The sequence below is a fragment of the Kogia breviceps genome, chromosome 18, assembly GCF_026419965.1.
Source record: "Kogia breviceps isolate mKogBre1 chromosome 18, mKogBre1 haplotype 1, whole genome shotgun sequence".
In the NCBI taxonomy this organism is placed as follows: Eukaryota; Metazoa; Chordata; class Mammalia; order Artiodactyla; family Physeteridae; genus Kogia; species Kogia breviceps.
In genome coordinates, this window is record NC_081327.1 from 53,900,303 (window position 1) to 53,923,037 (window position 22,735).

At 48.5% G+C, this 22,735-nt stretch overlaps 1 protein-coding gene across 2 annotated transcripts in view; it reads right to left on the reverse strand.

The window, feature by feature from the left end:
* The window catches only part of MBTPS1 (membrane bound transcription factor peptidase, site 1), a 36,931-nt gene extending 28,942 nt beyond the window's left edge, over positions 1–7,989 (reverse strand). For both annotated transcript variants that reach the window (XM_059045534.2, XM_067020207.1), the window contains exons 1-5: positions 7,504–7,989; positions 6,534–6,791; positions 3,398–3,601; positions 1,683–1,793; positions 1,138–1,247 (exon numbers count right to left, since the gene is read on the reverse strand). In XM_059045534.2, coding sequence (XP_058901517.1) covers positions 1,138–1,247; positions 1,683–1,793; positions 3,398–3,601; positions 6,534–6,791; positions 7,504–7,672 — 852 coding nt within the window. In that variant the 5' untranslated portion in view covers positions 7,673–7,989. The remainder of the gene's footprint in view (positions 1–1,137; positions 1,248–1,682; positions 1,794–3,397; positions 3,602–6,533; positions 6,792–7,503) is intronic.
* Positions 7,990–22,735: the final 14,746 nt, after the last annotated feature.

Below are 22,735 nucleotides of genomic sequence, written 5' to 3' on the forward strand. Positions count from 1 at the left end.
AACTAAAGCTGGGAGAACTCATAGCTACTAGACTGCATTACAAGCAATACTAAAAGCACCTCTTCATGCTGAAAGGAAATTACATGATATGGAAACTTGGATCTACAGGTAGAAATAAAGAGCACTGGAAACTGAAAATATGTGAATAAATACAAAATGGTAAAAAAAAAAACCTTACAGTGGAAAAAGAATCAACATAATGATTAAGAATTATGTTTCTTTTTTTTTTTTTTTTTTTTTTTTTTTTTTTTTTTTTTTGCGTTACGCGGGCCTCTCACTGCTGTGGCCTCTCCCTCCGGACGCGCAGGCTCAGCGGCCACGGCTCACGGGCCCAGCTGCTCCGCGGCACGTGGGATCTTCCCGGACCGGGGCACGAACCCGCGTCCCCCGCATCGGCAGGCGGACTCGCAACCACTGCGCCACCAGGGAAGCCCAAGAATTATGTTTCTTAAAGGCTTTTAAAAATAAAACAATATACTTATACTTGCTTGAATGGGCAAAATAAATTCTAGGAGGAGTGAGAAAAAAAGAAACTACCGCATAGAGGACATGGGGAAGTAAGGTGAGAACCTGTCGGACGGGGACAGGGTTGGGAGAAGTATCCCTGTGCTGCCTTTTGATGTTTTTGAACTATGTATTACCTATGCAAAAATTAAAATTTAACAGTTAATAAATACTAGGACCCTCCCTTTTTCCAAACGCAGAGCGAGGGAACACGCTTCTAAATCCACGACACTGGGTGCTGGGCACAGAGGCTACCCTCGAGGCGGTCAGTCCAGCAGGGGCAGCAAACACACAAACATGGGGTCGTCCTCTCAAGCACAAGAAGCAAGCCCGAGACATGGTGGGCAGGAACTCTGGGCCGGCCGGCCGGCGGGACAGGAGAAACGGGAGGTCAAGGAAGCCCCTGGAGCAGGGTCCTTTGGGGTTCCAGTGCGGCCAACGGAGGGGGCCGTGGGAGCAGGGCAAAGCCGGCCCGCGAGGGACGGGGGGACAGCACGGCACACGGGGGACGCCAGCCGCAGCTCGGCATCGCAGACGTGTGCTGCTTTTAAACCCGCACGTTTTTTCTGGAGCTTTGACTTTTCCCATTTTAATATCAACCCTTTACGTTTCAGGGGTCCTCAGAACACCTACCTGGTTGTTGGTAAAGACCCTGAAAATATGAAGTTCTGCATCCGGAGCAAATCCCTGGCACTCCCTCATGCTGGCGATCACACCTGCCACGAACGTGCCGTGGCCCAGCCCTGTCGCCCGAAAGGAAAAGGGCACGAAACACAGCTGATACAACGTGCGCCAAGATGCAGCGTTTCAAACGAGCTCGTCCCCCGAGCCCGAGACACAGACTCCCCAGCACCTCTCCAGTGCCTCCACGCGGAGCCCAGGCCTCGCCAGCCCCACCTCTGGGCCCAGCCGCTCCTGCTCGCCCCAAAAGGAGGGTCCCTTCCACCAGGGGTCCCTCTCTCCTCACTCACCTCCCGACCTACTCTGAGAAGCTTCGGCCGAAAGGCACAAAACAACTTGGGTCTGTCTGAGTAACTGGTAACTGTTGTACACGGAGTGTTTAAGCGTTTACGCAGAAAAGCAGCCTCTCGGCTGATAAAACGGAGGATGGGAGTGACGCAAAGCCCGCCCGTGACCAGAAAACACCCCCTCGGGCTCTCAGCACATCAGCCACCCACCGTCGTCCAGCGTTCGCTCGTTGGTCCAGTTGGTTCTCTCCTTCACGTTTTTGAAGTGGGGATGCTTCTCACTCAGCCCGGTGTCAAAAACGGCAACCCTTACGTTAGCACCTTATGCCAGAAAGAAAGCACAATCGTGTTTGAGAAATCATCCTTTACGAAATACATCCCTCTTTGGGCCCCAGAGAGAATGACAGGTAATCCAGGGCCAAAGCCTGGCCAGAGGGCACACAGTAGGCCAGGTGCCAAGGAGAGGAGGGGACAGCAGGGGAATGCCACCACCTGCCGCTAAGTAAGGCCTGAGGACACACAGGAAGTCCCTCTGGACGCCCCTCAACGTCACCAGCTCTCGGGGGGAGGGGGGACCACCTCTCCCGATCCTCCACCAATGACTGATTTTCCGCTCTGGCCCTTTTCTCCAAGTCTCCATCTCCTCATGTCCTTAGCGAGGCCCACGGGGCGGAGGGCACCACAAAGCACTCGCTTACGGGAGGGCGGGGCCCTTTTACTCCCAACAAGGACTCAGGGCTGCTCACTAACGACAGCGACTCTGCAGGGAGGCGCCGTCCGCCACACGCAGGGAAAACCGCACTTTAAGGAAAAGCACTGTATTACATACTGTCCTATGATAACAAGTCTACTTCGTACACTGGCCAAAAGCCATCTGTTCCGACGGGAAACATGACTCATGCTGTTAGATCAAGGAATTCTAGAAAACACGTAGAAAATAATACAAGCTACTCACTGAAAGGCTAACAGAAGTAACAAAGGTAATGTCTTTTTGGGGTGAAGGTTGTATTTATGTATCAATACTACGTTAAATAATCAATTACACCGAGATAACCAGCAAAGTGTATTGTTTACTTTTTTAAAATGCAGACACAATACTGGGAACCAGCTGGTTTGGGGGGAATGAAAAATGCTTCTCTGATGACTAGAGAATTTCTGTTTTGTGAAGTTCTCCCCCTAAAAAGATAAACCAAGAAGAGACAATAATTTAATAAAACGTCAGCCCCTCTGGTGTTAAGTCTGAGGCGCGGTAAGGGAAGGTCTTTGGTTCTCTAAGGTAAGGGCCTCTCGGCCAAGGAGAGATGGAAAGACACTGAGACAAACTGTGATGTATGAGGCGCCAGACACATGGGCTGATATTTAGCGTCCAAACCTCCACATCAGTTGAAACAGGAATTTTCTGCCATGATGTATCAGCAAGAAAAAAAACCCTGATGGGCTGTGAGTTTTACTTCCCAGGATGCGGTCGTTACTATTGTTTCCTGTTCTGAAGCCAAAGGTAACAACGTGGACAGTCAGTCACTTAGCCTCGCTGCCCACAGGGCAGCACACGGGAGGGCTGTGCGCAATTTCCCGAGCGCCCAAATCAAGGCAACCATCTCTGGACCTGCTCTCACTCCCTGGGACGTTACAGAACTCTGCGGGACTGCCGGTATCAGCTCTGGCGGGGGCAGTGCCGTGTCTGTCCACGGGTGTCAACAGGAAAGAAACACTCCACAATCTACTCCCTGTCACCTCAGAAACGGTACAGGAGACTAAGACACAAAAAGTGAACAGGACTCAGCAATTAGAAAAGCCACAGAAACACATGCCCCCCCACAACAGGAGCCAGAGGCGAGGGGCAGCGGACTGCGTCCAGCTCAACGCGCAGAAGGGCAGAGCCGCGAGGCCCTGGAGGGGAGGCCGCCCCGGGCCGACGGGCCCACCTGTGTAGCCCATCTGCCACAGCACGTCGGCCTGCAGCGTCTGGGCGACCTGGCGCGGGATGGCCCGGAGCAGCCGTCTACTTGAGTGTCTCCCGGTGGCGTGCCAGAAACCCGAGCCCAGGGAGAGGCTGGCCCTGCGCAGGGCGCGGGACGACTGCCACTTCTGGCTCCAGCGGGTCTCGTTGCAGAGCGCGGCGGGGTCAGCTGCAGCCACGGGAGAGAAAAAAGGTCAGAAACGCAGGGGACGCGTACCTGTCAGGGCGACAGTCACTGCCCCAGCGCAACGACTCGCTTCTGAAACCCCTTCTGCAGGGTGCAGATATTCTCTCCCCTCTGCCAGAAGGAGCTTCTCCACGCGGCTGCAGTCAGAGCATGTTATTTCGCCATCACGTTATTCCCAAATAGTTCTGTGCCTGGAATTTTCTAACCAGTGTAAGGCAGGGAAAGACTGATAAGATAATCACTTCTGAAGAAAAATAGTCAACCGTGAGACTAAAACTGAAGAAATGCCACTTATTTCCACTGAACCAGAAGTGTGTGTGTGTGTTGGGTGGGGAGGGCGGAGTTTAAGAAAACGCCCACTAAGCGATGGTGAAGCTTCACCGTTTACAGTGCGATCCCCGGGACAGGAGAAAGCCGTGTGATCCCAGGACACCTCACTCTGACCTTTTCCTACTGTGACCCGCTCAGCGTCCTCAGCGTGCGTTAGCTGCTAGAACGTCCCCCTTCAAAAAGCAAAACAGAGGACTCGGGGGCTTGCTGGGGGTGATGGAACTGTTTTGTATCTTGATTTTGCTGGTGGGCACCTGACTGCACTTTTACCACGACTCGCCGAACCGTGCACTAAAAAGCATGGATTTTACTATCTGTAAATACTTCTTTTTTTTTTTTTTTTTTTTTTAGTGGAAGAAAATAGTAGAAGAAATACCACAAGGGTTGTCCCTTTACCTTTCAAAAACCATGCTATAATGAAGAAAAAACCATATTTCAAATCTGTTTCTAAAGGGCAAATCTGTAATACCACTGAGGTTGTGTTTCTGAAGCCAATTACTTTAGCTTTCCTTCTGGTCTCGCCAGGCCACACCCATGAAAGTACAGGGACGGGGAAAAATATACAGTCATGTCAATTCCATTAAGTAATTATTTGCACAGTGCAACTGAAATTATTCTACACTGAACCTCCCATGTTGATTATGTTCCTTCGGTCAACAGCCTGGGCACTAAGTGAAGGACAATATTCGAACAAGGGACGGGTCTGCTGTGCTCTCCTTTCAGCAGACTGGACTGCAACCGAAGGACTGCATTCAACTCTGGCTCCACTCGTTAAGAGAAAACAGGAAGTATTCAAAGAAAAGCAATTAAGGTGGTGAGGGGACTTGATGCCAGGTCCTACGAGTAACCCCTGGAGGAACTGGATATTTTTATTATCCTGGAGAGAAGGAACCGTTAAGGGGGACACCAGGATAGCCTTGAAATACCCTGCAGTGCTGTCTTGTGGAACTCAGGTTAGCTCTGTCTTATGGCTCATGGAGAGACCAGGGATGGGATCCAGAGCGAGACAGATTCCAACCCAAAATAAAGCAAAGCCTTCGAACAACAGAGCCACAGAAAAGATGAACTTTTTTTTTTTTTCTGGCAGTGCCACGTGGTATTCGGGATCTTAGTTCCCCGACCAGGGATTGAACCCGGGCCCCAGCAGTGAAAGTGCGGAGTCCTAACCACTGGACCGCCAGGAAATTCCCCAAAAATGAACATTTAATGTCTGCTTGCAACAGCCTAAGAAATCTGCTAAGCTCTCTTCACACGCACTACTTCCTTTTACCTTTGTAAGAACTCTTGAGGTAGGCAGTATCATCTCCATTTTCTGGATGAGAAGCACTGAAGCTTAAAGAAGACTTGCTTACCACAGAAGGTCACGGCTAACAAGGAGATACATACTATTTCCTTACGGGCTGTCGAGCACAGCATCTGGCAACCATCATCGAGAGGATACGGAAGGGAACCCCAACCATGAGCCCCTATGCTTCCTGTGCTAAAACCGGCCCTTCTATGTTTCCTAAAATATTCTGCAGCTCTCTAAGATAAGATTAAAAAATAAAAAAGGCACAGTTTATATATTTGGCTAACTGTACAAGTTTTGGTTTGCTTTCATCTTCCTGGATTGCTCTGGGGTTCTTGCTTTTCAAAGAGAAAAAGCACCACGAAACATGGACCAGCAGAGAGAGCTCTGCAAAGTCAGACACCTGAATTCCACAGCTGACGCTCAAACTGGCTGTCACAGGATGCAAATTAGTCAGGCTTGTCTCCTGGGTGTTTTTGAAACCTCAGAGGCTCTCAGGCCTAGTAAATGACAGACAAAAAAAGAAAAGCAAAATTTTCTTTTTCCATCTCACGGAAGAAATGACAATAAATGGTAATGGCACTAGCAATTTGTTGCCCCAGTTTATGTCAAATGGGGAAAAAAAAAACCTTTCCTTTGGTGATACATTTGCTTTGGAAAATATTATGCAATAATATGCAACTTGTTATCTGAGCATAAACTTATCTCGACAGGCCCGGGTTGTAAGGGCTAGGAGAGTAAGCCCTAGAGCTGAAAGGGATTCAGCAAATTCCTTCCATCCTTGCACCTGCCCAGCTCCCAGCTTAAACCAGCCCAGCGGAGGCGCAAAGGTGCGCGGTCGGGAGGGTCTAGGGTCTGAGAAAAGCAAAATGAAACCCAAGAAGAGGTGTTTTGCAAGATGCCTTCAAAAATAAAAACATGCCCTGAAAGAAGCAAAATGCAAATAAAAAGGAGACTCAAAGACACTGTCTTCCTTTCAGAGTGTGAAGGGGCGTCAGGGCCTCAAAGCCTGAACGCTTTGAGAGGCACCCGGTGAAACTCACTTCCCACACGACAAAGATCACCATCCCCCTCTACTGCAAACTTTCATTATTTGTTTCCATCAGAAGCGTGAAGTCTCTTTTTGCTTTTTAAAATTCCTGCCAGGAAAATGTTCACGACTGACGAAACTAGATGGAGGGACAGGAATCTTCACTGGACTGCTTTTCAAACCCTGCCGCGTGTGAATATGCGCATGCCCCCTCTATGCCCAGCACAGCAGAAACGGACAGACCGGCCCAAGGCCACCGTACTCACACTCCGTATACTTGAGGGAACGGAAGACTTTCCGTTGGGGTGTTACCCGTTTGATGTTTGGATGATCTTCAAGTGTTAGCAGCCCCGCTTTCTGTTTTTCTTTTATCTGAATCACCTCAAAATCACTAGGGTAGTCGCTGGATGGATTGTTTCGAGGTATAATTCTCCAGTTGTCGATTGCACTGCTCTTCAGGGCGCTTGAAATAAATGAATTTCTAGCTTTGGCTGTAAAGTACCCATTGAAAGCCACGATATACTCTGCAATCAATGACCACAAAGTAAAAGTGAGAATTCACGTACCTATATTATGACATAAGATTATACTTAATCTAAAACTTCCCTGGTAAAAGAAAGCTTACATGTCATAAAACCTAGTACAGAGAGGAGAAAACAAACAAGACTAGTTTAAACACCCTGGATGGCAGTTTCCAGAGCTCTGGGTTCAAACAATGTGGATGAACCCACTGATCACAGGACACATCACTTAGAATCAGATACCTGAGCTGTTTTTCAAAACCCAAACATTAACAGAAATTTGAGTGTATGGCAGAGAAATGCATGCAAACTTTTCAAACAGGAAGAAGGAATTCAGAGAAGCAAAGGCTCCGTTTTATTTTACTGAAAAGAGTAACAAAATGTAGAGCAGATTATATAAGACTAATTGCTTAGTTATCCACAACTGGTCACATAACTTTCAGCCCCTCCCAAGTCCCCACCCTCACCAGCTACAATGACATCTGTTCCACGGAATCCGGTTTTAGGGAAATAATTCAGAATGTCAATTTCCTTCCTTCACATAAGCTAATTATACTGGAAAAACAAACTTCAGCAGAATTAAAATCCAAACACTATGCACTCAGCCCATTCGAAATTTATTGTTTTTGGCAAAAGCTAATGTTTACAATAAATCTGAAAAAAACCGCATTGGGGGTGGGGGGGAAGTCCCTAACATTTAAAATAATATCATTACCATATTCCACAACTGTTGAGGAGAACTCCACCTTCAAGGTCAGGTGGGAACAGCCAGGGCATGGGGCCTTTTCAAAAGATTTCTTTTCCAGTCTGTCACCCAGATGTTTCTTCCCACAGAGCAAAACCACCAGCAGAAGCAGCCAGATGTGGACAAGCTTCATGGTCATGAGTGAATATGGTCATAAAATCACATAAATTCAAATCGCACTTTTTTCTTCCTTGATTATAAGTTAATTTTCGTTTCAGCTAAAAGCTGAAACATTACTGATCAGCCATTTTACAGTCTAGTCCAAGGTAAATAAAAGTTAAATTTCATGGCCTTTTGTGGTTTGGCCTGAGAAGAGGCTTTCATTTCTTTCTTCGTTTCTTCTCCATCTTGGGCCTCAGGCTTCGCTCACTCCGGCCCAGACACCTGAGTCCTACGCTCCATCGGCTCCACGGAACCAAAGCCCGATGGGGATGCGTGATCACTCCGTGAGCCAGTCTACAAAACAAAGCAAGCGCACAGAGACATCAGCAGCGCACCGACAGAGCCGGGGACGGTTAGTGATCCCTGCAACTCAGATAAGAGGGTCAAAAAGACACATCAGCGACGAGACAAGATAAATGTATGACACAACTATGGAACATCTTATTATCTCACTTTTATTTAGTTACTCCTCACTTCTTTCAGGGGGAAAAAAAAGTTTTAAGATGGCTTCAAAAATAAAATAGGATAAAATAAACGAGAAAAATAAGGATGACAAATAACCCCAGGAATATGAAGCGCACTGGTCCTGAGCAGCCTAGCACCACGGAGGAGGAGGAGCCACGCAAGACCCTTTGCCTATGGTCCCCACTACGCCTCTACTTCAGATGCCGTATGTTCCTATCATTCGCAGCTGTTCATCTCCAGGGCATTTCCCCAGTCAGCACTTCAATTCCCCATAAATTTCACCAATTTTTCAGGCAAAGGCTTGGTATACACCCTTACTTTCTGCTGTAAAATTAACACCTAACAGCAAGCTAACTTCCATGCAAGTCATGCACTTACCACCTTCTTTAAGAGATGACATAAATGGTCTAAAATTACTCAAACTTTGCCTCTTCAGATTCTGAAATACTCTCTGCCAATTCTATGAAGAGAGCACAGAAGAGTTTTTATTGTCACTAAGTATTTTACCTGAAGACTCGACTTAAAGATTTTCAACCTGCTGAATATGTTATAAGATCAAATTACCTCTTTACTGGGAGTGACATGAGAGGACAGTTTGTGAGGTAAAAGCTGTTGCCAAAGAAAACTGCTGAGTATTAAACTGCACGTGAGCACGAATACCTTTCAAAGTATCTGAATGGTCAGGAAAATCATAATTCTTCACAATGAAGAACAGAGCAGTGATAAAACAACAACACAGGCTGCAGCACGCCCAGGAAAATCCGTTGCACAGCTCACACCAGAAACATAAATAATCCAGCAGGGGGAGGACAGACCAATGAGACAGACAGGCCTTCCATCGCTACTTGTTTCTAAAAAGAAAACACGTAGGACAAGGAGTTAGCTCCCTTTCAAGAGAGGGATGTCAGGGTGTTAAACGTATCCTTCCAGCAGAAACTGGTACCTGAGAGCAACAAGGAGGAGTCTGTGGTTTCTGGAACTGTTCATGTGTGCTTCTATAAACAGGAAAGCACTGATAAAGAAAAGTTAAGGATTTGCGCTTCCCTGGTGGCACAGTGGTTAAGAATCCACCTGCCACTGCAGGGGACATGGGTTCGAGCCCTGGTCCGGGAAGGTCCCACATGCCGCGAAGCAACTAAGCCTGTGCGCCACAACTACTGAGCCTGCGCTCTAGAGCCCGCGAGCCACAACTACTGAAGTCCACATGCCTAGAGCCCCTGCTCCACAACAAGAGAAGCCACCGCCCTGAGAAGCCCACGCACTGCAACGAAGAGCAGCCCCGCTCACCGCAACTAGAGAAAGCCGGTGTGCAGCAACAAAGAGCCAACACAGCCAAAAATAAACAAATAAAATAAATAAATTTATTAAAGGAAAAGAAAAGTAAGGGGTTAAGAGTATCTAAACAATCTTTCAAGTTCAATAGTTAGAACATTCATTGTTATAATAACAAACGAACCTGAAAAGCAGGCCTATCTCTGCAACTGGAGACCAAGGTTGATGGAACAGAGTTAATCAGATAGAAATGAAATATTAAAAGTTATTTCCATAGCAACAAGAAGAACAAATGAGAATGCCAGTCATATAAACAAAGAAGTTCAAAACAAAGACCAGAACAGAAAGACGGAAGAAAAGCAACAGGGGACACCAACAGTCACTGCAACCTATTTTATAGCAAGCCGCTTGGGAGTGAGGCTCAAGTTTTTGTTCATACTTGATACCTGCAACAGTATCACAGAATACAACTATCTGAAGTATACAGCTGACTTAATTATAGTATTACGGGTCAAAGAAGAGAAAGCTAATCACTGGTGATAAGAGCTCTTATGTTCATAGGAAATGAACTTACAGTGAAAAGATTTAAATGGGTCTCAAGGCAATTAAAAAATAAAATAAAAACAGAATGCTAAAGAATCTATGACACATTTGGACTGGATATAACACAAATATCAGTGAGCCATACTAGTGAGCAAACATTAGACCTAACAAGTTGGGTTAGATAAACTTCAATTAAACTCACACACAGGTAAAGACAGTGAACTTACAATCAGCCTGTGGGGGAGAGATGGCTGATGTTCTCTTACAGCTGAGGCAGGAGCCTGACTTTTTAAAAGAAAGAGAAACGGAAAGAAAAGGTTAGGGATTCTGAAATTTTAAAATGCCTGAAGTAATCAGTTCTCTTCCAAACAGAAACAGGCAACTTTTTAGGTCTTTGGAAAACAGGACACTGCACGATCGTTAAGACAGTCTACCTTCATTTACTCACTACATCGTACAAATTTATAAAGTGCTAACCAAGTTTCAGACATTGCCAGGGGTTACAGAGGAAACACGTTGTTAGTAGGTGAGGGACGCAGCCCTCCAGGTGGGAGCCTGCAAGGAGGCCAAGCCAAGCGCAGGAAAGGACGACAGCAAAGGAGAGGCACGGGGCCCGCGCCGGGGACGTGGGACGGAAGGAGGAGCCTTCTGGAGAGGTGGCTGGCAGCTGGCTCTGGCCAACTCTACCCGGGCAGGGCTGGAAGTGTGGAAATACGGAAGGAGAAGCGGGGCGTCCTGAGCAGAGCTATATCCCGGCGAGGAAACGCAGGGTGCGCGTAGGAGCAGCCAGTCACCGGTGCCAGGCTGCAGAGGGTGACAGGGCGGGCGCTGGGGCAGGCACGGGGCTGAGCAGCAGGGCCAGCGACAAGCGGAAGCACAGGCGCTCAGAGCCGGCGGAGCGCCCTGCAGAACTAGAACCCCGTGGCGGGGGGCGGGGGGGCCGAGCGGCTCGGTTCCCTCGTCGGACCCTTCCCACCCCCACCCCCGGGAGCCCAGAGCCAGGCACTGCTCTGGCTGGCCCCGCAGAGCAGGGGGCACAAGACAACCGCAACCTCTGCCTCGTGGAGCGGCCCTTTCGGGGGAGACAGCTAACACGCACGATGAGGAGGAGAAGACGTGGCATTCAGCTGGTGTAAATCCTGTAATTTGAAAGCAGAAAAAAGAAAGAAGGGGGATGCGACAAGTCAGGGGGGAGGGCTGAAGCTGAGACAGAGTGCTGCAGAAGCTTCTGGAAGGGGACTTTTGAGGGAAGACCCGATGGAAGCGGGGCGCTCGCCCAGCCCCCTGGGGAAGGGGGCCGCGGGCGCTGGGGAGACAAGGGCAGGAGCCCGAGCAAGGACACGCCTGGTTGTGTCAGGAAGAGCAGAGGCCGGGAGCGTGGGGAGCAGACCTCGGGGGGAGATGAGAGGCCCGGGTCCCAGCGCTGGACGCGCAGGGAAGCGTGAGCAGAGCAAAGGAGCCTCCGTGTGGAGTGGACGCAGGCGGAAGCGGGGGACCCCGGGAGGCCCCTGTGAAGAGGGTGGCTTGGACCGCGGAGGGGCAGCGGAGGCGAAGGCAGAGCGGACAGACCCTGCTGACGACCAGGTGCGGGGCGGGCACGTGAGGAGGCGGGGACAGCACCAAGGCCTCGGGCCCAACACCCGGGGCGTGCGCCCCAAACGGGGCGGCGGAGGCTGCAGGAAAAGCCGGCTCAGGAGGCACGGGCAGGACCCGAGTCCCCTCGGGGAGGGGGGGGCGCAGGAGAGCTGGGGGCATGGCTCCAGGCAGAGGGGAAGAGGGAGGCCCGACCCCAATTAGGGGAGAGTTTCCATAATGAACAGCGGTCACTGGTTTAGTCACGGCAAGGTCTCTGAACCTCTCACCAAAGGGCCGCACTAGAGAAGCCTCCAAGCCACAGGGGCTGGAAAGAAGACACCCTCTCGAGGAAACTTCCCATGGAGGGGGGGCAACGAGGAGGCCGGGAAGGACCGGAACAGGAGACGCTCCCTGTCTGGATCTGGCTGACCCGCTTCTGTTCTTTAAAGGTGAACTACGACCTGGGTTCTAGGAAGACACTCTTTTTAAGGAGCGACAACAGATATGGAGGTTTCTACGTTTCCCAATCCCAGAAAGAGAGAGCTTCAAAACATAAATTTGCACCGAGGAAAAGAAAAATGCCGCGGGGGACCTAGAGGCTGGCGAGTGGTGGCGTGGGCACTGCGGAGGGAAGGCCGGCTACCGTCGACCGACCTCTGCGCCCGTGGCCTGTTTGTTTTAAAGATACGGCTCCCCGACTCCTCCAGAGGGCTCTGAGGGCACCCCTCAACCGTGTCCACACGGCTCCTCCCTGCTCTCGCTCCACAGCACAGACCTGGAGAGTGTGTCCCCGAAACAGGCTCACCATCTAGTGGCAAACACATACGCAGCAACAAGCGTTAGGTGAGCACAGAGAAGAGGAGCACAGACACAACAGGAAAACACTTTTTATAAAAATAATCAGCCGAGGACAAGGAGGAGGCATTGGTGGGAGGGCTGCAGTGGCCCGGTGTGGAGTGATAGAGGCTGAGAGGGGAGAGGCCCCTGGCGAGGGGTGTCACAGCCTGCGAGAGGCACCGGCAGTGACAAAGAGACACTGATTTTTTTTTTTTTTTGCGGTACGCGGGCCTCTCACTGCTGTGGCCTCTCCCGTCGCGGAGCACAGGCTCCGGACGCGCAGGCTCAGCGGCCACGGCTCACGGGCCCAGCCGCTCCGCGGCATGTGGGATCCTCCCGGACCGGGTCACGAACCCGCGTCCCCCGCATCGGCAGGCGGACTCTCAACCACTGCGCCACCGGGGAAGCCCTTGGGGACAGTGGTTTGCTCAAATAAATATTTTGTGGATAATGGGAGGCAGATTTCTCACTGACAGAGAAGGAAGTCTCAGATATGAAAGGAGAAAAACTGGAATGAACCATGCAGGATCAGAATAAAACTGGAAGTACTGGTGTGAACTCAAGGTTTTCAGTATACAGACAGATGTAGCAAAATACATTCACACAAACACACATACATGTATTTCCTAGCTCTGTCTGCTGAAAGGACACAGGGGCAGTGATATCCCAACAGGAGGGAACCCAGAACTGGTTTTCTAAATAACTATTCTCCACTAAAAGAAACCAGGCTCCTTGGAGAGACAGCTAGTTCCAGGCTGGGCAGGGTAAACAGAGATGAGTCTGGAACATCTTCTTGTGCCAGAAAGTAAGGAGAAGCTCAAAGAATGGTGGGGACGTGTCAAAGGGACACAGAGGCCAGCATGGGACAATGTGAGCATCCAAGTAAATAATGAAAGTAAGAGATCCTGACGCACTGAATACAACAGGAAAACATGAGACCACTGTAGCATACATACATAAAATAAACTGTGAAGAGGAATAAGTTATTTACATGGTCTCAGAATGCCTCCCGGCAAAATCCTGATTTATGAAAGGAGACAGGGTAACCCTACAATGAAGCCGCTTCATCAAGTTAACCAGCGATGGGACAACTGGAGCCAGGCCCGCCCGACAGACGCACCGGAAGAGCCTGGCATCACCTGAGGGGCTCCTGCTAAAGCGCGCAGCCTGAGTCAGACCCTAAGGAAACGCCAGGACCCAAATCGAGGGACATTTCTCAAAACAACTCACATAGAATTTCCAGAAGTACTGAGGTAATGAAAGTCAAGGAATGGCTGCGATGGAAGTCGACTTAAGAGAAATGACCACTAACTGCAACTCAGGACTCTGGACTGGATCCCTTTACTGTAAGTTCATTAGTGGACTGAACAACTGGCAAAACCTGAACGGGGCCAACCTGTGATTAGCTAGCAGTGGTGTATCAGGACCAACTTCTGGATTTTGAAGGCTGTGCTGTGACTGCATAAAAAGGGCCTTGCTTGCAGGAAATGCCCACTAAAGTATCCAGGGATAATGGACATCAGGTCCTCAACTTACTTTCAAATTGTTCAGGGGGAAAAAAGGGCTTGTATTGTTCTCGGACCCTTTCTGGCAGGTTGAATGGTTTCCAAAATATGGAAAAAAAAAAAAAAAAAGGTCCTACATTTAGTCTCAGTTGCTAGGGCTGCCCTCAGGAGGGTGGGAGTATGGATTTGAAAATGTGGTGGAGGACTTCCCTGGAAGTGCAGTGGTTAACGATCCGCCTGCCAATGCAGGGGACACGGGTTCGAGTCCTGGTCCAGGAAGATCCCACATGCCGTGGAGCAGCTAAGCCCGTGCACCACAACTACTGAGCCTACGCTCTAGAGCCCGCGTGCCACAACTACTGAGCCTATGTGACACAACTACTGAACCCCGTGCGCCTAGAGCCCGTGCTCCGCAATGAGAAGCCACTGCAATGAGAAGCCCACGCACCGCAACGAAGAGCAGCCCCCGCTCGTCGCAACTAGAGAAAGCCCGCGCGCAGCAACGAACACCCAACGCAGCCAAAAATAATTAAATAAATAAAATAATTTTTAAAAAGAAAATGTGGTGGAGGGGTGGGGGCAACTTTCAGCCTCTTCTGTGAGACTCAGTCTGCACAGACCCATGTGCGCACAAGCAGGCCACGGACCTTGTCAAATAGGTTTTACGCCTACCACCTGTCACTCAGAGTGATATCTGAACACACCAAGAGATGGACTGAGCCGGTCAGAGAGTAAAAGTATTTCTCATTCTAAGGAATTAAGGAGTTGAGATAGTCAACGGCTGCTAAAATTAACCCCAGTGCCTCTATAATCTACATTATAAAAATCAAGTAACATTTTGACAAAAATTGAGACAAAAATTGAGTATAAAATAAAATCACGTTTAAGAATTCAACCCAATAAAATGAGTACTCTCATAGGCTGCTAGTGAATGTAAAAAACTCTTATGACCTTTTAGAGTAATTTGCCTATACATGGACGTAAAAAACTTTTAGTCTAATAACTTCAGTAACAACAGCAACTAACACTTACTGAGCATGTATCATGTGGCAGGCATTATCCGAGTAGTGTGCATGTATTAACTCACTCAATCCCACGACAACCTGTTCCTGCCCAGCCCCCCATTTTCAGATGAGAAAACGGAGGCCCAGGGCAGCTCAGCACCTTGCCTGGAGTCACCCCGCCAGTAAGTGGGGAAGCTGGGCTGGGAACTTGGGTGGTCTGGCTCCACAGGCCACACTCTTAAGAGGCAGGTTACCCTGCTTTCCTAAAATCCATAGAAGTATAAACCTGAAAGCAAACAATAATTTATGTCCAAGGATTTTAACTGGGAAAAATTACAGACCCCCTGAATGCAATAGGGGACTAGCTAAATAATTAGTTCACCCATACTATGGAATGCAATGGAGCAATTTCAAACTGTGGTCCTTTGGAAGGCTGAATAATGGTCCCCAAAAGACGTCCACATTCTCATCCCCAGAACCTATAAATGTTACTTGATATGGCCAAAGGGACTTTGCAGGTGTAACTAAACTAAGGAAGTCTAGTGTCCTGGACGATCCGGGTGGGTCCAGTGTAATTACAAGAGTATTTATAAGAGCAAGGCAGGGAACTGATGATGGAAACATGAGGCCGAAGTGATATAGGAGGAGGTCAGGAGCCAAAGAATGCAGGTGCCTCTGGATGCTGGAAAAGGGAAGGAAACACATTCTCCCCTGGAACTTCCAGAAAGAATGAAGCTGACACCTGGACTTCAGACCCGTGAGACTGACTTCAGACTACCGACCTCCAGAACTGCAAGAGAATAAATTTGTATTGTTTTAAGCCACCAAGTTTATAGAAATCTGATACAGCAACCATAGGAAACTAATATATTTCCCAAAGAATATGGGGGAAATGTTAATAAAATATTAAGTAAAACAGTTCAGGTACAGTGTGATCCAAATCTTGATTTTTAAATATGTATCTATATGCACAAGGAAAAAAGAACATGAAAAAATATCCACCAAAATGGTACCAATGATTCTATTACCTTTCGATATTATGATTACAGGTAGTTATTTTCTTAATTCTATTCATACCTTTTTACAAAGAGCACATGTTATACTTTTAAATTAGATAAAACATATTATTTAAATACTTTAATAAATCTTTAAAAATAAACTTTATAGAAAAACAAATTTTCTGGTTAGACAGTGGCACAAAGTCAAAATATGTTAAAAATGTAATTTTATTTGTACATACAGAAGAGTTTAAAAGGGATCTATTTCCTAGGAATTGCTTTCAAAAATCTCTGTGTCTACCTTCTAGCTTAAGGCTATGCTTTTAGCTAGTACCTTCTGAACAAGTTTATCATCTGTAATATCACTTACTCATTGGGCCTGGTTAGGGCTGTTACTGGATCCACTAAGTGTTTACTGGATTTAATTTCTATAAATTCTTAACGTAGAAGACCTGGTTATCTTTCCATACAAAGGTACACCCTAAAAGATGGTATTTACAAAATTATGGATTTTCTATAAATAAGTATAATTATGCCTCTAATAAAGGTACAATCAAAAAATATATGACATTAAATACTAAATGTAAAATAAACAGCTCAAAAAATACAATGCCAGGAATAAAATTTAATGAGACGTGTATAAAAGGGAGACAAGGTAGAGGAGATGTATTACTTGGGCAAGTGACAGCTAACATTCCTTACAGCTCTGACAATCTTCTACTTTGCATAATAAAAGAGTTTATCACTAGGATTATGATGCTAGGTATAGCTAAAGTACATCCAAAATGATTTCTTTGCAAATAATTAAAGAACACAATTCAGATGAGAGGAAATGACTTGTATCACCTGATAGTCGTCTAATTATGAAGATGTGCCTTGCTTTTTTTTTTTTTTTTTTTTTTTTTTTACCTGTACGCGGGCCTCTCTCTGTTGTGGCCTCTCCCGTTGCGGAGCACAGGCTCCGGACGCGCAGGCTCAGCGGCCATGGCTCACGGGCCCAGCCGCTCCGCGGCATGTGGGATCTTCCCGGACCGGGGCACAAACCCGTGTCCCCTGCATCGGCGGGCGGACTCAACCACCGTGCCAACCAGGCAAGCCCGTGCCTTGCTTTTTAATGACCCTTTACTGAAATAGATCCAGAGAAAATTGAACTGTTTAGGACATGGAAGGATACCACTCCGTTCAATTAAAATTTGACTGTGGGCTTCCCTGGTGGCGCAGTGGTTGAGGGTCCGCCTGCCGATGCAGGGGACGCGGGTTCGTGCCCCGGTCTGGGAGGATTCCACGTGCCGCGGAGCGGCTGGGCCCGTGAGCCGTGGCCGCTGCGCCTGCGCGTCCGGAGCCTGTGCTCCGCAACGGGAGAGGCCACAGCAGTGAGAGGCCCGCGTACCGCAAAAAAAAAAAAAAAAAAAAAAATTGACTGTAAAAATACCACTTTTGTAACTTAACTGCATACTTGACTGTATTACCATTGTTTAGCAGGCTAACACTTAAGAGATGCCAGACCACACTATCTTAAATCAAAGGTGTATTCTTAAGCCTGACTGAACCATTCATTCTGGCACATTCTGTCCATTAGTAGGTTTTGTAGCAGGAAAAAACACAAGTAATTCAGCCCCAAGAGTAAAGAGTGCCAAAGTTAAGGACCATGGTCTGCACTATTTTTATTGCCTGTTATTTCTCAGATGTGGCTCCTGTCTCCTTATTCTCTTGACCTTTCAGCCATCCAGTACTGGCCAGCCGTATATAAGGCTAGTACTTTCCTCATTTTACTTTAAACTCATTTTCTTAAGCAAAAAGACATTCTCAATACTAATAAACCAAGTTAACAGATTTCTCAGCGTGTCAAAACCAATTAGGCCACAGGGAGGAGGAAATCAGTTTCCCTAACCTAACTCAGGCCAAACACTGAGAAACCAAGGTGCAGCCTCCCGTTCTTAATATTTCAAGTCACCGAGGGCTGGAGTAGCCAAGTTTTTCCAAAATATAACCAGTACCTTAACTCTCCCCTGGTGTCAGGGGGCAGATGCAAATACACGCCCACCCCAGCTCCACTTAAAGCACTACGCTAGGAGCCATGTGTACTCTGCCCAGGCCTGTGGCCTCTCATTATCTGTGGCACTTACCGTGGCTGCCACACAAATGAAAGAGGCAGCAGGCAGGACAAGAACTATCTACCACCAGACCGACAGAAAATGCGATCAAACAACACGTGGATGGGAAGGGAACGCTAAACCCTCCTGACTCTTCAGAAGAGAGCCTGCTTGACCCCACAGGACCCTAGGTGCTTCTAAGGCTCTGCACGCACTGAACTAGAATTTCTTTCTTTATACACACAAACAACTCTTGATTATAAGCCTTATAATCAATTATAACTATAAGCCTTATAATATAAGGGATATAAGGGATATTTGGGAAGCACAATGGAGACAGCTTATGGGCAAGGGTCCCACCTGCCACCCCTGCTGCCACCTCTAACAAAAAGGGCTCTGGCCATCTGCATCATACATGGAAACGTAACATTTTATTTGAGAAAAGTGTCCAGGGAACTGCCTTGGCCGTCCAGTGGTTAAGACTCCGCGCTTCCACTGCACGGGCCTCGGGTAAGATCCCTGGTCGGGGAACTAAGATCCCACATGCCACACAGCCCCACCCCCACCCCCCCAAAAAAAAGTGTCCTGAATGAATGGATAAACAAAATGTGTTATATCCATACACTGGGATATTACTGGGCCATAAGAAGGAATGAAGTATTGGGGGAAGGCATAAACCAGGAGTTTAGGATTAGCAGATACACTCTACTCTATATATAAATAGATAAACAAGGACCCATTTTATAGCACAGGGAACTATAATCAAAATCTTGGAATAACCTGTAATGGAAAACAATCTGAAAAAGAATATATATATGTATAAATGAATCACTCTGCTGTGCACCTGAAACTAATACAACATTGTAAATCAACTCTACTTCAATTAAAAAAAAAAATGACTTACTGATACAGGGTACAACGTACATGAACTTCGAAAAGAGTATGCGAAACAAAAGAAGCCAGACACAATGGCCACATACGATCTCACCTAAATACACGAAATATTCAGAAAAGACAAATCTAAGGAGACAGAAAACAGATCAGCGGTTGCCTGGAGCTGGGGTTAGAAATAGGCAATGACTGCAGATGGGCACCAGCCATCTTTTGGGGATGTCATCTTAAACTGTGTTATGGTGGTTGCAGAACTCTGCAAATTTACTAAAAACAACTACCAACAAATACTGAATAAGTACACTTAAAGCAGTTGAATTTTATAGTATGTAACTTTACCTTAACAAAGCTGTCACGTTAAAAATATATATATATAAGATGGGTACTGCAGAGTTAAGGTTGGGAAGAGTCACTGTTCTCCAAACCCCTCATTTTTATACTCAGGCAAACTGAGACCTTGAAGTGAGAGCGCTACTTACCAGCACAATCAAGACCAAAGGGCCATAGGAAACGAAATTCTCCAGTTCAATTCAAATCTTAAGCCACTCTCAAAGGACACTTGGAAGTGTCCTTCAGAATCTAAAGTAACTGTAAATATTTAACTTAATCTGCATAGGCAAACAGGCCAAAAGTCTCAGGGGCTCTAACCCAAACAAGGGGTAAACATCTTAATGAACATATGTAGACGGTGTATAACAGTCTCAGGCAGCACATTCAGGACCGGGCAAGGCAAGATTTTAAGATCCTACAGGTCTGAAAGGCATTCTGGTTCTGAGAGTCAACCAGAACCTCCCGGACCCAACTTGCCGACGAGCTTCTTACCCCGCATTTTTGAAAAATCAGTGGAGCAGTGCGTACAGACCGAGACAAGGGCAGAGAACCGAGGTCCCTTAAGATCTGATACCAGCTCCCTCTGGGAGCAGACCGAGAACTGCGGTCTGTTCGGAGGCGGAGGGCCAGGGCCAGGGCCAGGCATATGGCTTGACTCCTTTAAAGTGTATTTCAGATAAAGAAGACGGTGAAATGGAGCAAGCTACCGAAGCGTGTCAACATGCAGAGAGGGCCAGGAGGGGACACCAGCCGGGAACCGGGCCGGTCTGAGGCGAGCGGAGGGGACCGCGAGGCTCTCACGGGCAGGCATGCGGTGCACCGCTGCATCAAGCCGCCCGTCCTCCCCGCGCCCCACGCCCCGCACCGTCGCCCCCGCACCGCCCAGTCGGCGCCCCGCGATTCCCGGGGCGCAACGAGGCCCCGCCGCCGTCCGCCACCCCCGCCAGCGCAGACCCCCGCCCTCGGGGCCTCGAGCACGCCGGGCACGCCGGAGAGCGCTGGCGGCCGCGCGGGTCCGGAGAGGCGGCGGCTCTGGAGAGTGGGCCGCCTGACGTACCTGCGGCGGCCTCAGGCTCGGGTCCGTCCGGCCCCGGATAACGGCGCCTCCGCGGCGAACACGCCTCGGATCTCCATGCGGGGTGTTTACTCCCAACGCTCGCGATACTGCGCGATCCGGGCGGGGAGACCGACGGCCTGGAGCACCGCCCCCGCCGGCCGTGCGTGCCTTGCGTGCGCGCTCTGGACGCCGGGGGCCGCGGGCCCGGGCCGGGAGGGCAGACGAAGGTCTCGCGAAGTTTGCCGCCCTGGGGTGGGACCGGGTCGGAGTCCGGGTAAAGGACTGTTGGAATGGGCCGGCGAGGGATGCGTAGGGAGTTAGGGTAGGAGCTCATGGAACCTGCACTGGCCCGGGTCGGGCTCGGTCCTGCAGAGGACAGCCGTGGCGAAACGGCCCCTGAAAGCTTCTACTCCAGTGCTCTCCTCCTGGGGCCTTTAGGTGTCCGGAGCAAGAGCCGGGTTCAGCGCGCGCCCCCTGCAAACCGCTAAGCGTTTTACCCGCGCGGCAGCTGGGACGCGGGCGGGTGAAGTGCTTGCTCAGGGCGTGAGGATGCGAGTCCTCCCCTGACTCCCACCCTGACCGTCGAGACCTGTGCCCCAAGTCTTTTCCGCTCTACTCCTAACCCCTCGCGGCCTCGCCTGGAGCACGGACGCCAAGCGGCTACCCCTTTTGAAGAAACAAGGATTAATGTGTTGAACTCTAGAAGTGCGCCCCCCCCCCAAATGTCTAGGTGATTGAGATCACGGGCTGTTTTGTGTCTAAATGTTGAGCTGGTCCACACTTGCCATTGGACACAACTGGGGGACTGAATGTCTGTTTTACGTAATGCTGATGACAAATGGTGTGCTATATAGTGAGACAAAACTGCTTGCATCTTGTTTGAACTTTCCACGGCACCATGAAGATACTGCATGGCCCCAGTATTAGAAACCACAGCACTGCATCTTCCCGTTAAGAATATTTAACCAAACTGATTTTATATAGTGGCTAAATACAGAATCCCCTACTGGCTTTGTGATGTTCGGCAAGTTGTACGTCAGCTCTTTTGTACCTCACCTTCCTCATCCAAAAAAGAGATATGAATACCTACCAAACAGGATGAGGGTTAAATGAAACATACACATACCGAGCTTGACACACATTCAATAAATGTGGTGGTTACACTAGATCAACCCACACCTGATTAAGTTCTGCCCCCACCCCTGCCCCGCCCCAGATCGCATCAATGTTAGGAACTTCCAGAGAATTCTTGACCCGTGCACTTGCAAATCCTCAAAATTAAGCACTCCCTGCTGCCACCACGTAAGGTACCTGATCTTAAACTTAACTGTGCTGTTCTACTCAGGGTTCTTTTAACAGCCCTTTAGGTCACTGTGTCATTGACTACAAAGCCCAACTGTTCGGAACAGAGGCAGACTGATGAATTGCAAACATCCTTGTCACGTGATAGTGAAGTCGGAAGCGGGGGAAGAGAGACTGCTGCCAGCTCCCGAGAATCCTAGAAACTGCAGGGGGCCTGGGGCATGACAGGAGGTGGCCTGGAAATTGACCAAGGAAGGCTGAGAGCCCCAGAATCCTGGTCTACCGGTTTTCCACCACTCCAGGTTCTAATAACTTCCTAAACTGGCCCTTCATGTATATAATAAAGCATTCACAATTCCATGGGAAAGTAAACCTTTATTAACACTGAGTGCTATTTTAAAGAGTAACAGCCTGAGCCAGTACTGAGACAGAGACACAGAGAGACTAGTTTCCTAGGGCAAACAATGTCAATGCTGAGGACACCACTTAACCCTCTGGTTCCCAAATATGCCAAGAGTTTAAGTAACAGGTTAAAACAAAACAGACTCCTCCGCAGAGCTGTCTCTACTCACTGACTCCCTTTTTCTTCCCACTCTTTCTTGAACCCACTACTCTCATCCCCACCACTCGATGAAAATGGAGCATGACAAAACCAGCAGTGACCTCCACATAGCCAATGTCAGTGATCAAAATCAGCCTTTATCTTATTCAACCTATCAGGAGAATGAGAGCAAGAAATCAACTCTGTAGTCTCAAAAGATTCATGAGACACGTGGTCACGCACAGTGTTCTTACTGAGTTACCAGCTTTTTTTTTTTTTTTTTTTTTTTTTTTGTGGTACACGGGCCTCTCACTGTTGTGGCCTCTCCCTTTGCAGAGCGCAGGCTCCGGATGCACAGGCTCAGCGGCCATGGCTCACGGGCCCAGCCGCTCCGCAGCATGTGGGATCTTCCCAGACCGGGGCACGAACCCGTGTCCCCTGCATCGGCAGGCGGATTCTCAACCACTGCGCCACCAGGGAAGCCCCAAGTTACCAGCTTTTAATGAGTTACTATCACAGGTGTTCAGAGATTAATTTTTTGTAACTTTAAAATAATTGTTCCTACAGGGAAAAATATGTATCTCTCTTTCCAAACAACCAATTTACAAACACATGGAGCAAAACCTC